At 40.6% G+C, this 16,985-nt stretch overlaps 1 protein-coding gene across 1 annotated transcript in view; it reads right to left on the minus strand.

Moving 5' to 3' along the window:
- The window catches only part of SYTL2 (synaptotagmin like 2), a 42,865-nt gene extending 26,789 nt beyond the window's left edge, over window positions 1-16,076 (minus strand). Inside the window, exons 1-3 of the mRNA XM_065627351.1 lie at window positions 15,905-16,076; window positions 3,828-3,976; window positions 1,091-1,223 (exon numbers count right to left, since the gene is read on the minus strand). Of these exons, the coding sequence (XP_065483423.1) occupies window positions 1,091-1,223; window positions 3,828-3,976; window positions 15,905-16,005 (383 nt within the window). The 5' untranslated portion in view covers window positions 16,006-16,076. The remainder of the gene's footprint in view (window positions 1-1,090; window positions 1,224-3,827; window positions 3,977-15,904) is intronic.
- Between the last annotated feature and the right edge of the window lie 909 nt (window positions 16,077-16,985).

Consider the following 16,985-nt stretch of genomic DNA (forward strand, 5'->3'; position numbering starts at 1 on the left):
ACAACCAGAAGTAAAACAGTCAAGTAGGAAGTCTGGCTCTCTGCTCACTCTGTCCACTGAAAGCACAAACAATAGCTGTCTGTGTTACACCCTGGTTCTTGTTTCCTCAAGAGTGTTGAGGAGTCTGGCTGTTTAAAGACGTTTCCACCTGCTGTCACCCTCGCTAAGAGATCACCTCTTGCCTTCTCAAATACAGGCTTTTGATAGCTCCTCACACAGCCAATGAACTACTACACGTAGGTATTTTAAAGAGAAAACACGTCTCTTTCTCTCAACTCAATACATTTCAAAGCAAAATGGAGATGTTTGGGATGTTTACAGACTTGAGATAGAGTGATTTAATACAGAAAGAGTCCAGAAACTACTTATCATCCAGCTTTCCTGCAACGACTGCAGCCATTCAGGTGGACCCAAGCTGATTGTCCTGCCTTACTCTGAATGGAAGCCTCTCCCTTCCAGAAAGACATGTATTTTTCTTGGTAGAATCTGACTTATTTTCTGCAAGTATCCAAAGATACTGCAATTCTTTCCACCTGAAATACAGTTGGTCTCCTTAAAATGTCTCAGAGGTCTTAAACTATGCACCTAAAGATCTGGAAAATTCTAAAAAGAAATTTATCAGGCTCTGATTCTTGATATGATCCAAGTTTAAAATTCAGGTTGAATCAACGATCTGGTCTCATTGAGTGATTGCGTGAAGAGATGCAGAGGTTATTGTCCCTGTTACTAACTATGGAGGACTGATTGTGGCCAGCCATTCCAATCAGAAAATCCTGGTCTCACTGCTGGGAGCCAGACTAAGTTGTGACATGAGAACATGTGTGGGACCATTCCATACACCATTGCCAACTTTCTCCTTGTAGAGGTGAGCTGAAGATGTTCTGCATTCGAATGCAGAACCATGAACAATGCATGACTATGATTTGTCACCTTTTCACATGCATGGATTCCTCGGGTGATTCCTCGGGTGATTCTGAGGAAACATTTGATGATCTTTGAAATAAGAGGAAAGTACAATATTTTGGATGGAACTTCGAGCTCGTAAGTTTCACCAGTCCTGATAGTAACTGTGATTAAACAGACAGCTTACCTTGAACTAGATTTTAGTTGTTCTTCTTGATATTCCTTAATGCCGTGTAGTTCTGGTGGCACAAAGACTTCTTTGTTAATGTTGCTCACCCAGCTGTTCTTTGCTTTGTTAGATTTGTTCTGACTCACTTCAGCTGAAACATGAAACAAGAATATTGTTGTGTCCCATATGTTCAAACCGGATTTCTTAAGAAGTATTTGCTTTCAGTCCTACAGCTATTTCAGAAGTCACTATACTTGAATTATGTACAGAAGCGGATCTGGTGCCTTCTGAAGAACGATTTTTGTCAATACTAATGGAAATGTCACATACTGCTCTGAGTCCTTCACTCTTCTACTCCAGCTACTTCTGCTCTAGACCTTAAAGAGATCCTAAATAGAGAAGTTTGAAGTTTTTTACAACAACCCTAGTAAAGCCTGATCCTGTAGTTCTTGCAGCTGGATAAATATTGACAATTCAACCTTTGTGGCCTGAGGAAATATAAACAATTAAACCATAGGAAACTGAAAACATGTTGCAGTTCAGTTAATCAAGTCAATTATTATTTTCCTACAGCAGTAAATTGGAAGTTGGTCATAACTGTCATTTAAGCAGGTGAGCAATCCTTTATGGGTAGAATTACCACAAGTTAAGTAGTATATGTATAAAAATACAACCACAAAATCAAGCGCCACTCATTCAGCAAATGCAAATACATTTGCATTTCTTTTTAGGGTGAGACAGAATCCTATTCTGATAACCCCTTTCAGAGTCAATGTTAGTTAACATTACTTCAGCTACTGCTTTTTGTACTTCTCCAACAGTTCAGAAATGAAGAATTCCTTAATGTGTAAAAATAAATAAGATTTGTATTCTCACTTTTGTTATCCATGATTGCAAGCAAAAAGATCTTGATATCTAATAAGTCATTGAAACCAAGCAATTGCACATAGTTCTGAATGTACCAGCATGCCCCTTCGTTGAAGTAATAAAGGAAAGTTAATTATTCCCAGTCTTAAGATAATATGGCTTTAAGTACTTTCCTTTAGACTATATGTTACTGTAAAATTTAAGTAGAATTTTACAACTTAAAAACCCCAAACCATCACACAGTAACCTCAAACTGACTAAACTGCCATTGTCCAAACTCATCTCTGGCAATACAGGAATTGAGAAGGTTGCAGGATTAGACACAGGAAAACAAGGCTAAATTGTAGTTACAAAACCTACAGAAAGTAGCAAGCTGTAGCCCATTCAGAGTATTGACAGAAGTACCTTACTTGCTTCACTATCGCACAGTAAAATCCCTTATTAGAACTTAAAAGCATAAAGATTGCAAATTTCAGACAATCTGTGAGAATAATATGTCTTGCCCTTCTAAATCAAAAGGATTTAGTAGAACTAGAGGAGGTTAAGAAGGGATGGGGGTCAATTTCTTTAAGAAAAAGAAAAATCACTTTCTGCATGAAGAAAAATAAAATAGGCCGGGACTTTTCAGATTAAAAAGTCAGGTGCTGAGTGATTTATCATAGAATGTATAATAGAAGTCTATAAAAACCTATATACTATATGCTTATGTGAATATAGATCAACTGTTCACCTTGTCTCCCAGGGATGACGTTAATGGTGATCAGTTCAAAATCAGAAAAGGAAAAGGGCACTTCTTATGTGAAAAACCTTCATTTTAAAATGCCTTGAGACAGAACACGGGGAATGTTAGAGGCATGGCTTTAAAGAACTTCTTGAACAAATTAACGTGAGAAAAAATAATCCAGAAATGCCGCCTCTGTTTCAAAACCTCTGAGGTGCAATTGGCTGCAGGCTGGTCTGGCCTTGGAGCCTCCACGCCCTGCCAGGCACACTCAGGGTGCTGGGAGATGAGATTTTTAGTCTGGCTCAGTAGATCGGCTCTTATGTTCTGCTCTTTTATTTCTCTCCAAACGAAACACTGGATTTACTACTGATATTAAACACAACGCATTATCTTCCCACATTCTGCTTTTTTTAAACAAGTTTCAGAAGATAATATTATCAAGTGAGCACCAAGCTTCTCAACACAACTCAATTTACACACGATATACTCCTACCTATTTGTACCACTAAATTAATGTCTGCAAGTGTTACCCAGCACATGGACACAGTTAGCTTTAAGTAACGTCTCTAACAGATCATTTGAGTGCACCCACCATGATGTGGGAGATGGTGGGTGCATTCAGAAATACCATGGTCACAGGATACCAGTTCTAGCTGCCAGAGCTCCCAGCACAGATACTTCAGTAGTTACAACCTCTAGCTCATGGTGCCCACCATTTCAAATCAACTTGAAGTACCTTTGGTGTCCTTACAACTAAAAAAAAAATATAAATTAAGCCTCAGAGGTCTCAAACTGAGCGCACAAAATTTTGGAAATCCATAGTAAGGAGCAATTTCTCCTCAATCTCTGTTTCTTTGCACGTTCCAGGGTAGCTCACAGACCCTCAAAAATGGAAATAAGAATGCAATCCAGGAGTGCAGGGGCTTTTAGTCCTACACATAAACACAAGCCAGTCCCTCTTGTTAGGATCATCACCCAGAATTCACACTTTAATACACTGGTGGAAAGGAAAGCTTACGCTGCAAACTACACTGGAAATCTCTCTTTTCCATCATTTTCTGCTAGCAGAGATACCAATATTCTTGTATTTCACAGACAACAGTGTCTCAGGTTTGCTAAGTAAGAGCCAGCCTTTCCAAAATAAAATATAAACCAAATGCTTACCGAGAATGGCAGGCTTCCGTCGCATGGAGGCTCTAATAATATCTGCTCCATGTATCTTATCTTTGTGCCTCTTTGACTTTGCTTCATAAAACCACTGTCCGCTCATATTCTTTAGCTGAATATCATCTTTGACTTTTTCTGGTAAATGCCTGTGGAGGGGGAAAAAATAAAATAAAATTTTAAAAAAAGAGATACACACACAGTCTACTTACCTGTGTGAATAGAATGAAAGTCAGAGGAAAGGCGTGTGAGTGTTTGTTTGGGGGATTTTTGTTGGGTTTTTGTGTGTGTGGTTTTTTTTGTTGTTGTTGGTTGGTTCTTTATAGAAAGACAGTTCTTGTTTTTTAAACACCATTTCAGCATGTTATTTCTGTCTTCCGACCTGCTACTCTCCTTATTTAATTATGAAGGATGACAACGAGCTGGAGAGGGAAGAGCCTCAGCTTCACTACCCTGAGAGCACCAGTTAAAGTAACGCTTAACAAACCAATATGCTTTGCTCTGATAAACTTGCAGGCAGACACAGCCCTGGAGAAGTCTCCAGTATCTGCAGATCTTGACTTCTTGCCTCCAGTTTTCCAAGGTTATAGACTGAGATAAGCTAGCAGGGCAGTATAAGAGATCTGTGCTAAAATTAAGTTCACGGCTGTTTTGGGGCTGAGAAGGCGCCTTTTCAGGCTGTTCATATGGCACTGCTTTTACACACACGTTCCAAAATTGCACTGGAAAGATGACGCCATTTTTTTCCATAGGTTACACAAAAATCCTTATATGAATACAAAGAGTTACAAAGGAAAACAGCATCACATGGAAGAAACAATAAAACAAGTTTGTGCGGTTTAATAATTACATGTATCCATCACACGAACTGCAGCCATTTTAAATACTGTGAAGCAAATTCTTAATAATTTTATTTCAGGCTTCAGGGCCACCCTGATTTTATGAAGCATACTTTAACAGAACGAAGAGTTGCTATGTGAAATTTGAGAGGTTGTTTTCTTTGCTCGTTAGACATAAAATACATAAGGCATATGCTTTTACATGGCCTGGAGACTAACCCACCTGCAGACCAGGAAAGTTACTGCACAGATTTAGAGAGTATTTAAACAAAAAAGTCAAGTCGGGCTTCACTTACCTCCTCCATTTATGTCCTTTCATTTACCAAATGAAGCTAATAACAAGAACCCAAATGAGAAATCAAAACAAGTCAAGTTACTCAGAGACTTTTAGACTAAACACAGTCCACGTTGCTGTGGGATGCTGCCGCAGGCCTGATGGCAAATCATAGAATGGTTTGGGTTGGAAGGGACCTTTAAAGATCATCTAGTCCAATCCCAAGGAGGTTCATGCCAGTTTTATATTGCTCATGACTTTAAGAGAAGGAAGTTCTAGTGCAATCAAGTAGTTACGATGACAGTCCTTTTATTATAGGCTGCACATTTGGCTGGCGAGTACAGACAATCATTTACAGCAGAGACAGGACACTGAACCAGTCCCAATTCCCACAGGGGTCATTTTCACCCATCACTCAGCTTCTCCTTCATCCTCACATGGCCAGAAATGAAAAAGCTTATTTGAATGCATCAGCTATGTTAGAATTTGAATACCTAAACTTCTTTTTGAAAGTACTGTCAACAGTCAGTCCCTCCCAGGTGTGTGAACAACTCCTTTGTCTCAAATGAGCTACACACAGTTGAGGCTGCCAGGAGTTGAGGTCACCGCTGCCATTTTTAGTGCCAAGATTCAACAGTCCATAGCATTACTGGGCAATTTACAATTTGGCCCTCTCTCTTGCTTATAACTGTGCTTCTCTAAGAGCCAAAATAGACACTTATGTGCTGCAGGTCTTCCTAGCTGGAACAGGAACACAGCAGTAACTTCCCTCTGTCCTCAAGCAAATACATGACTCAGGTCTGAGCCAACTCCTCATTGCTCAGCCAGTTTATGAACACAGCCAGCAGGAATAGTGGAAATACAGCACACAAGAACTTTTTAAACACAGATGATTGCTTCTCCCTTTCACCTTCTTTTCTCATGTGTTGTTTGTCTTCTCAGAACAGATGCTCCTTAGGGCTAGGGACTGGCTTTTCAGCTATTTGCACAGCCCGCAGGGCAGCAGAGCTCTGACCTTGGCTGGTGCTTCGGGGCAGTATGACAACACATGCCAAGGGAGGTTCTCTAGCAGGAAGGCACTGAGTCACAGGACAAGTATTCAAGGCCCTCACCTTGTTTGATTCAACCCTTTTACCCCAGACGCTGCTCACGCCTTTCCGCTTTGTGCTCAACCACTGAAACTGGGCTGCAGTAGGAGACCTTTACCAGTCAGCTCGGATGAAAGTCGCTGTAGAAGTGGACAGGATCCCAGGGCTCTCAGCCATGTCAGCTTAATTACCTGCTTGTTGGGCTCTCAGTTCTGCAACTAATTAACATAAGCAGGACAGAGGCGTGGATTGGTCGTGGCTCTAGATTCTCATTAAATGTCACACATGGCCAATGCCACTGTCATTTTGGCTGGAAGTGAACATCGGGCACCTCGCTCCCACCCCTGCCTTGCTGCCTATGGAAGTTGGTGTAGCTCAACTCCACCAGCTCAACGGGCTTTCTACACTTCGGGAAACAATTACACTTGCTAACAAAGGTATAAACGTGCTCTCTATTTCCTCAGTATTTCCTTTACAAATGACCCGTTTAGTGATTGGGCTTGTATGGCAAGAAGTGACAGAAGCTCACAGCAGCCAACTTAAAAACTAATTCTTTTGCCTTCTCATCTTGACAGCACTTGACCTTCGTTATCTTGGCTTACTCGTCTCTTCAAGAGAAGTATTAAGCCTCTCAGTCCCATCTTTTGAGGAACTAAGAGCAACTAAAATATTAGAGCTATTCCCAGGCATTCACCAGCCACAAATAAAGCAACAGATTTCCATGATCAGAAAGAAAATTAGTTCTAGGTCTTGGCCAGGAAAAAAGCTTTTAAGAAGCCTGTGTTCACCAACACATCATAGACTTGTTGCAAAAGCGGCTGCTGAGGTTACAGCTGGGATTCTTTGCAATGCAACTTGAATTCTCAAGCTCTGCTGTGAGCAGCCCTTAGCAGTAATATTCAACTGCTCGCACTCCATGGGCCTGTTTCACAGCTAGGCATTAGATTTAGATTGTGGTTTACCTTGAAAGGAGTTGTGAAGAAATCAGGCTGCAGCCACGGTTTTCCACTGCTACGTACACCTCCCACCACAGCACAACAGGATTAGAAGCCAACAGTTGATTCCAAGCCAGCTTCCCAGTCAACAGAAAGAGAATAACCAAGTTGTCATCACATTATTTCCCTCTTGGTGACCAAAAAACCAGTAGGCATCTAGATTAAGATTCAGATTGCAAGCTCAGTTCCCAGGTTTGCAATTAGGAGAAAATTCAATATCAGCTTTACATATGATGTAAGCCTGTGTTCTGGAGTCCCTCAGTGGTCTGTTGAAATGCCAGCTGGTCTATGTTGCAGCTTTCAGAGTGAAACAGCCTGAAGTTATAACACAACTAGTGCCTGTTTCTTCCATAGGAATATTAAACTCAAGAAAATGAAGGCACATTGTTACAAGGAATTCACTCTAAAATCTTTTTTTTAAAATAAGCCCAAGTTCCCCCATTACTTACTATGATTTTTCCACTATGCCTAGGTGAAACATTTTTGATGGCAAGATGACAAGTTTTTCATCCCATTAGGGCATTAAGTACATGTGAAATTACATTGAACGAGCGTACAAAGCAATTGTCAGGCACTCTGCAGGCAAACAGAAAATCTACACGTGTATTAACTGAGTTGTTTCTCCCCACCTCCAGAATATCTGATAGAGGGCTAAACCACGAGGTACCACTGTAAGGCAGGAAATCAGCTCTGATATAATCAGAGCCTGTCAGCAAATCCAGAATGCTTTATCTTATGCTTTGTAGGCCAGCGTGATAGCGCATTGCATTTTAGGGCAAGGTGATAATGACTTCTGTTTCTTTTTTTGAAACGCTATCTAGCAATACATACCTGTATCTAAAACTGTTCAACTACACCTCCTCGGTGTCTCTTAATTCCTTTCCCTGTACCCCCCCTTATTCATAGCCCACATTACAAACCACCACAGAATTTGCAAGATGTAACGACTGACATCTTAATAACTTCTTTTATTGCCTTATTCCTGAATCGATAGCTCCAACTGAGCTTTTCAAACAGGAGAGTCTGTGTGGTGTCAGCACATTCTGGGACTTCTTGTGACAAACCAAGAAGCGTTTAAATCTGGGTCTATATTTGGCTTGAAAAGATGCATTACCATCTCACACCCCCTATTCTGAACATACGAAAATGCACCCCAGTGACTGGTGGCAAAATAAATGTTTTTCAAAGCCTGATACCACCACCTTCACTACAAATTCACTTCTAAAACCTCCCTGCTGCAAATGAAATACCAAACGAGTGAAGAAGGTGGAAGCAGAGAGGCTTTTGAGGAATTTATCCTTAATTCTATTTGCTGTAAGCATAACAACAAACCCTAAACCAACAAAATATGACAAAGGATTTAGGCTCTAGGTTACCTTCTGAACGCAAACACCTTCCAAAACTTTTTGTAATATCACTCATGCAAGAACAGGAGTAAAAAAAATATTAGACCAGGCATTGTAAGTGTCAGACTTGCTGATTAGATTTTTTCTTCTTGTTTGAGAATGGGAAACAGCCATAAAAGGTTTACAAGGCAAAAGAAGTAATCATTTAAACATTCCACTCTCCATAAGCGCGCCTCTTTGGTCTCCACATATCTAGATAAGGCTTAGGAAAAAAAAAAAAAAAAAAAAAAAAATCTGTTCTGGCATTTGTTAGACAACTACACCCAAAATATTTGTAATGGGCAGTCCCCAATTGAGAATATGCATACATATGACTTTCAAAATAAATAATTTAATATTTGATCGGTTTAACCAATAAAGCAATAAACTTTTCAACTGGTTGAGGGCCATACTAGGAAGAATAAAGGAAACCAATGGGGTTATGCTACCTTTCTCCATCCTTGTCGTCATGATACTTCATCACCAACACCTCTAATTCTTGCCTTTGGAGTCTCTTTGGATAGCAAGGTTTGGGGCGGGTAGAAGTAGGTAGAGACATGAGAAACAGGCAGTCTAGTTCTAGTTCACATTCTTTCATTTTATGCCTGTTCAGAAGCCTGGGTATGCTAGGTCTACTAACAATACTCTGATTAATTAATCTCAGCTAGAGTCTTGCTTTTGGATCCTCAGAGAACAAACTGGGCTGTAGTCAGCACAAGTCTTGATGGCTACCAAGACAAACTGACATTTATTCTGAAGTCAGAAGGGAAAACGGACACATCCAGGCCTGGAGCATTAAAATGAAAGAGTTACATGCTCATGGGTGTGAGACAAGTCAATTGATTTTGGAGAGGAAGAAGTGACAGCAGGCAGCTCTCTTGCTATTGAAACACGGTCTCCACCAGAATCTGGAACCAAAACCGTGACCCCAGCTTCTGTGCTGAGCAAGTGCCTGTGAAACACACTGACCAGCTTAATGCTACTATACATCCTTTCTCTCCTATACGATGGCCACATATGTGTCATCAGACTGGCATGTTGTCCCCATAGTTCATTTAAACCATATATAAATTCTGCACTGAAGCCAGAGTCCTTCATTTTTATATGCTTTTGTACTATGTGACCTGCAGTTAGACTTATTCTCCTAGTAGTAGCTGTGCTGTCAAGTTTGAAATAAGCTACATTTTACAAGTAATCCATTATAAATCATGTAATTAGATACTCCCTATGCAGACACATAGAATATGTACATTTATTTCGGCATTTCTTACTGTACAGAAGCTTAATTTTATTCCATTCAGGAAATCTGTAGCAAGACTTTTGAGTTTACAGAGTACAGGATGTAGGAGTCTTTCAAGGTCTGTCAGCCTTCAGTTTCTATTAGCTTCCACTTGTCTCATTTCTCTTACAGCCTTCTACTGTTTAGTTTGTCTCCCAGTTTCTCCCTCCCTTTTCATGCACTATCCAAGTAAACCTGCCATGGAAAGAAAAAAAAATACCAAACAAACAAATCCACCACAAGGAGGGCACAGCTATCCTGTGACAACACATCTGTGGTATTAGAGTCAGCCTGGAGAGCAGTAGAGGACAACCTGAGCCTGGGGAGGAGAGGTTGCTAGAATGTATGTGCATCTGCTCACAGGTTCTGCTCAAACACAGCATTCCCAGTACTTTATAGGCTTTAAAAGTAGGCGTATAAAGCTTAAAAACAGCCCTGATCAAACAGCAACCCACAGGACACAGACTGTAAGAGAGCAGAAGAGCGTGCACCATAGCTTTCCTCAAACTATCAGCAAGGGCATATCTAATAAATTTATGCTGTGCTAAATAAATTGCATTTTAGGATTTCAGGTGAGCTACAAATCAAGACTAGTCTACTCTGAAGACAAAGGCTTCAGTTTGGCACTCAATAACACAGCACAGTCCCAGGTACCAACGTGATAAATTTTGTGAAGACAGTTTTTGTGCTGTAGTGAAGACCATACTTACTGAGGAGTACTCAATCTAGAGGTTAAAAAAGCCTTATTAGTATCCACTTTTTCGCTTAAGCACACTCTTCTACCACACAAAATGAGCTCCATCCACCCTGCTGTATTAGCTCTTCCAAACAAGCATCATCCAGTCAAAAAAATCCACCTTCTACTAGTAGAGAAGTTAGCAATCGATACTGGGAAGAAAAGGTATCAGCCTAATTCCCAGTATAGTCCAACGCCATGTTCATTACTAAGGCCAGCAATTAAGGTCTTAATTCCAGTTATCTCACCAGATTAAGATGAGAACAGTCCTGCTTTTCTTACTGGCTCTTCACAAAGTGGGCTGAAACCAAGGTCCTTCACTGTTACATTGGTATTGTGAACCTGGCAGAAACCATAGGGGATGCAGAAAAACTTTCTGGAGGATATATACTCACTTATTTTTTTGTCTGTCCAGTGACAAACAAAGACTTAAGCAAAAAAGGAGTTCACTCAGAATAGGGTGGTCATTTTGGGGGAGAAGGGTTGGTGTTTGTTTTAAATAAATCTCTGGAGCTTAACAACCAACCTCCCCACCAAACCCACAATAATTCTTATATCAGTTGGCTTTGTTAAAAAGGATAAATACTGGCACACATGTTTTGTTAGGGAATAAAACTGCTCTGTTTCCTGAACAGTCACTGTATTTGTTAAGTCACATTTGGTGCTAAGCAATGTCTGTAAAGGGGAATTATTCCAGAAGACACAAGCCTATCCCCTTTTCCACCTAGACAGGTGTACCTTACACCCCAAAGAGAAACATCTCATCTCAAGGTATTTAGGTTCTTACATACCTGAGAAATCAGCAGCTGTGAGTGCCACCTGATACTTTGATTATTGCAAAATGGCTCAGAAATCCTGCCCCATTAGCACATTAAACCAAGCATTTAAGAAAAAAAATATGCCATTTTCAAGCTGCTAAAGCTAAAAGAAAGAGGTTATTTGAAAAGAGGTTGTTGCTGAATTGACATGCTGGACCTCCTCTGTCTTTGGCAATGGGAAATGCCTCTGAGCTGCTTTCATCTCACGCAACCGCTACCCAAAGCCAAGCAAAGGAAGGAAGGAATGGGCAACAGGTAAGCACTGTCTTATCCTCCAGCTCCTTTGGGGGAGTCCCCCAGGTTGTTCCCGGTGTGATGGAGCTACTTCTCCTTCAGCAGACCTGCCCGACTAGAAAGAAATCAGTCAGCTATGGGCACAAGGAAAAAGTTTACAGGATGTCCCTGACCCGGCTGAAGACAATCTCCCAAGGACACACTCTCACATATACACTTTGACCATTGGCACGTTATACTTACTAACAATTAAGCCTGTTAAAAGTTAATCAGAAGTCCCCAGTACGACCACTAGACACAGGTGTATCATTTCAGAACTAGTTATAAAAATAGCATGAGTTTCAATTAATAACAATTAATTTCTATTTCTCCTATATGTCTGAGCAGTGTGCGAGCACAGATGCTCTGTTTGACAAGAGGAGATACCAATATCTCACCATTTGAATTTTCAGTGAAAGAGTTCAAGTTACTTAATTCTCAGTCTCTTGCAAGTAATCCATCTACAGAGTTTTTTATCACTAAGGGTAGAATTAATTTCAGATTAAAAAGCCTTGCTCACATTGTAAGCAAACTTATCATTGACACAAATGTATGACCTAAAAATACAATTAAATATGCTGCAAAGCAAGTTCAGGTTTTTTTCTAATGTGTTTTCAAAGTCAGCTTCACAAGAATTGTAGGCTTTATCTTCTTATTCGTCATACTTGCTTATTACTAGACTAATTTGAATCCACCAAGGCTTACGGATAACATCAGTACCCTGAGAAGAACCTTAGAATCACTAGCGGGGATGCTCTGACAGGATCTTAACATATCCTTGCCTCTACATTTAGGGAGTCATTGTTATTTGTGGCATCCCTTGCCCAAGCAAGCTTTCAGTAAAAATTCAGTGTGGCTCAGAAGGGACGATGACCAACCTAAGAGACCTCAGACACACTAACACCATTCTGTTTACTGACCAGGCCCGACTGCAGAGCACATACATATATACCATGCTCTTGCCTTGCCTGTAAACCGCATCTCTTCCACATTATTTTTCCATTCATTTACAGATGCCCAAACTTTTATCATGAAATAGTGCAAATAATATATATTAAGAAGTTTATAAGAAAAAGGGGTGGAGAACTGGTAAAATGAACATTTTTGCAGAGATTTAGCTTTAGAAAGAGTCCCTAGGTATTTGTATGTTAGTGAAAAAGAGTGATATTTCAGAATTATGAAGTTATAATTGGTGCCTAGTTAGCTAACTATGCAGACACTACCCAGCTGCCACAGTCATCTGAGTGGATACTGACGACACACCTGGAAAATTTCTAGAACCTTTGGAAAAAATACACTGGAGGCAGAGTGGGAAAAATGGGTAACTTTTCAGAAACGAGAAGGTTAGCTTTGACAGTACCTATAAGACAGCATCTTTAAACTCTTCTGTCTTCAATCAGCCCTTTAAACTTGAATCGGCACCCATGTTCAAAACCACACAATCGTAGAATCACTTTGGTTGGAAGAGACCCTCAGGACCATCGAGTCCAACCATAACCTAACTAGCACTAAACCATGTCCCAAAGACCACCAAGAACCTGAAGTGAACCCTCAAAATGGTTACATCTAACAGAAAAGTATTTTATTAAGATTTTAAGAATGTATTTTGGAGACAATCATTGAATGTCGTTTTCACATTACAATGGTAAGTCCAGTTTCCCCAATGCCAATATTCAGCTCACTCCAAAACCTTAAATATATCTCATCCTAAGAAACAATCAAGCAAACAACATTTTCCTTCTAACAGTCTACAATGTAAGGAAAACTGCCTTGAAAAGCGACTGAAGAGGTTATCTATTAAAACTGACCAGAATAAAAAAAACCCATCTGCACTGGGGTTTCAACAGCCACACACAGAACGTTATTAGAAAGGTGAAGTGTATGTAGCACCCAGCAGAACCAGCCCCCTTGAAGCTTTCTCTATTTTTGCAACACCAATACATGTATTAAAGCGGTTTGGCACACGGTGCCACCACCCAGCACACAAACACAGAATTTCCCTATCGCTTACCCTCTTTCATTTTACACAACGAGCAAACAATCCCCAGCACAGCCCACAAGAGCAATGCCAGGAGGTTCTGTGGGGAAGGGCCGAGAGTCACAGCAGGGAACCCTGGCGCAAAGGCGACCGCAACAGTTTTGTGCTTCAGACGCACTGGTGCCAAGGGCCGGCCGCTCCACCACACAACAGTCACCCAGCCACAACCCAGGACTTCAGATATATTTCTGTTCCGTGTTACCATCTCCAGAAAGGGCCTAAAACTGTGTTAATTCTGAATTACGCAACTGTAAAAAGAGTTAGGGGCTACGCTGAAGCTGCTGCCTGGGAATTCAGTTATGTGCAAGATTCCTGGACAGGAATGAGGACAACCAAATAAATAAGTCGGCAATATGCTGAAAAATAACTTTTAGTCTTGACAAGCTGTCACTCAGCCCTTCAATTTTATGCTGTTTTTCCTCTCCTCAGCAATATTGCCATTCAGTGGCTGGCAGCAGCTCCTGGGGTAATGAAGCAAAAAGAGGTATTTCTTGCCCTAGGAATAAAAAAAGAATGCAATGTCTTGATTTTCTTGCATCACACCCTCTTGTCATCTGAGATTCCTTCATCACCCTTTTATCCATAAGAAGAAGATTTCAACATCCTTTTTCCTTTGGGACAGAGCTCAGCAGAGGTCAAAGCAGCAGCAGGCATGCTGTTCCCAAAACGATGCTGTTCCAAAAAATACTAGCACAGTTTTAATACAGATAACCAATATTAGGAGCTGTTAGCAGAGAAGGGACTTTATTGCGTGATTTGTAAAATTCCACTAAGATGTTGCTCAAAGAGGATTTTGCCATGTTACCAGTTTGTCCCAGAACATGGCACAGATTATTAGAACAACCCTCAAACCTCAGAATTTCTTCGACAGGGAAAAGATCACATTAAAAGACTTCTGTTATATACATACACAAATAACACTTTGTCAAGGTGTGATGTTTGTATGATGACATTTGATCCCAGCTCTTGGAATCTTCCAGGTGTGCAAAGCTGCAGAATTCAAACCAAAATATTGCATCTCCTTGGCTGAAGGTAGTGTTGTAATATATATTATACAAAAAGCAGGCTCTATGTGCCACATCTATGCAGAAAAATCAGTTCCATATGTAAGCTTTCAGCTTTTCAGAAGTTATAATATTCAGAAACCAGAACAGACATTTTATTGTAGAAACAAACATGCTGATTACAGGTTGCTACAACATGCAGTGCCTTGCATTTTCCACCACACCCTCTTGAACTGGAGTTGCGAATGGCAAAAGTGAAGTTATACAGACAAAAATACTTGTCGACAGTCCTTTCAGACCACTACTGAGAGTGGCTTTTTTGATTGTTCCAGGAAGGGTTCCTTTCCCCAGATACTGTTTTCAAACTCACATCTACAATTACTTTCCCTGAGTTCTTTCAGACCTGGCACTGATTCAAAGATGAAAGCAAGTGTTTTCATACCTACAGCAAAGAAAATGCCCGTTTTGTTACAGCAGAGTCAGTTTTCTGCTTTTTGAAGTAGGAGACAAAACTATATGGTGAAAACAACTCCTCAAGTTGCATAAAAAAAAGCCTGACTACTAAAATCCTCATTCTTGAGCAGGTCGCTGCCTGTATTAGCTGAAATCACTATTCAACTGCTATTTGTACTTGTTTAAATGGCTCTGTTGAAGTTAAGTCATCTGGGCAACACTGCTTTCCACACGTACACCTCTGTTCATGGCAGTTACCCCAGGAGTTGCTCTAGGAAAATCTCCCAGCACACAAAACACTCCAGAATAACAATACATCCCTCCATTTGTGACACCACAAAGAAAAGAGGGAGCAATTTTCTGCTTTAGCCACAGATTGCAAGGACTTCTCTTGGCAATGGAGCAGTATTGGTACCTCCTCTGGACCACATCTCCAATGCTCCATGTATTTCATCAGACACGTTGCTGACTGCGTCTATACTGACTCTTTCGTTTGTTTGGGACACTAGTGCTCTTTTTGAAACAAATCCCCCCACTTATTACACATTAGTTCATTTTGCAGAGGTTTTGATACTTGCAGACTGAACCCTTTTCTGAGGAAACCAAGCCAGATGTACGTCAAGCCAGGTGCGCACCGAGTGTGCTTGGCCCCTTGGGGAATTGTGAGGATCCAAATCAACTGTTAGTCTTTTGGCTAGTAATGAATAGTTTGTGTGGTAGATACCTTTCATCCAGACACTAGGCTAAATCTAGTCCAGAGTAAAAAACTCTATATATACTGTGGAATGCGGGGCCTTCAGCAACAACTGTTTTTATCTACTCCTGTGCTCTGAGTAATTCAGCATACAAACAGGGTAGGTCTTCCCAGGACAACCCAGGGCACTGTATCTCTTACCTGACTCTCTCCTCTTCAGCTCTTTTGAGCTCTGCATCCCTTTGCAGCACCTTCATTATTGCCTCTTGCTCCTCCTCTGTTAGGAAGCTCAGGTCGATCATCTTGTTGTGTGTGGAGGGGTTGGTAAAGTGTCCAGGAAGATCTTAAATCCTGCTGAGGAGAATAGTCTTGTAGTTTACTTTAAAGGTATAGAAATATTTTTTCAGCGGACACTGAGCAAGATGGACCAGGTCACAGTCAGTGGTCTAAAGAGCCCCAATATTGCTTTCTTGCAGTAGAGTATGTGCATGCTTCCCTAGATGAAAGATTTTTTGGAAAGTGTTGCATTCCCGCTTGCCATCACAATTATGTCTTCTCAGCTTGTCCTCTCAGCTCTGCTTCCTAGAATAACAGTTCATTGACCCAGTATTTCCAGCATTTAAGGACAAACAAAATATCCCCTAAAAAAGAGACAAGGAAGAACAAGCTGTAATATGAGGGATCAGGGAAGTAGATTATGTATGCATTTTTAATTAAAAGAAACAAGTCTTTCAGTGTAATTAAACTACTTTGTGAAGTTCAAATGGTCACTTCAAGTCAGACTTGTTTTACAGGCCTCTTGTTCAAGTTGGCCATGAAAATATATTCCTTTCCAATACGACAACTCACACCCTAAAAAAGAATCCAGTGTCATTCAAATGATACATTTTAAAATAAGTGCATTTTAATTTGTCCTTTAAGTCAGCAGAACAGTTTGGAGGAGAGGGAAAGGGGGGTAGCGGGGGGCGGGGAGAAATCATGAACACGTAGCACATTCATTCATTTAAAATTTTAAAAAAGTGTAGTCACAAGTATTGACATTATATTTAAGAGAACACAAGAAGTCTGTGTCTATGACTATCACATACAGATAGACAAGAGCAAGATCTCTCTGAAGAAAAATTCACTGCTGCTTGCAGCCCAGATTCACAGCAACGCTGCAGAGTGAAGCAGCTCAACCTGCATCTCCAGTGTTCGCCTTCTGCCAGTGTAGACTTGGATCACATCCATGAACTCTCTTCTCATGGGCTAGAAGCTGGATTTTGTGTATTTAAAGAAAGAT

This window comes from Caloenas nicobarica, chromosome 1 (genome assembly GCF_036013445.1).
Source record: "Caloenas nicobarica isolate bCalNic1 chromosome 1, bCalNic1.hap1, whole genome shotgun sequence".
In the NCBI taxonomy this organism is placed as follows: Eukaryota; Metazoa; Chordata; class Aves; order Columbiformes; family Columbidae; genus Caloenas; species Caloenas nicobarica.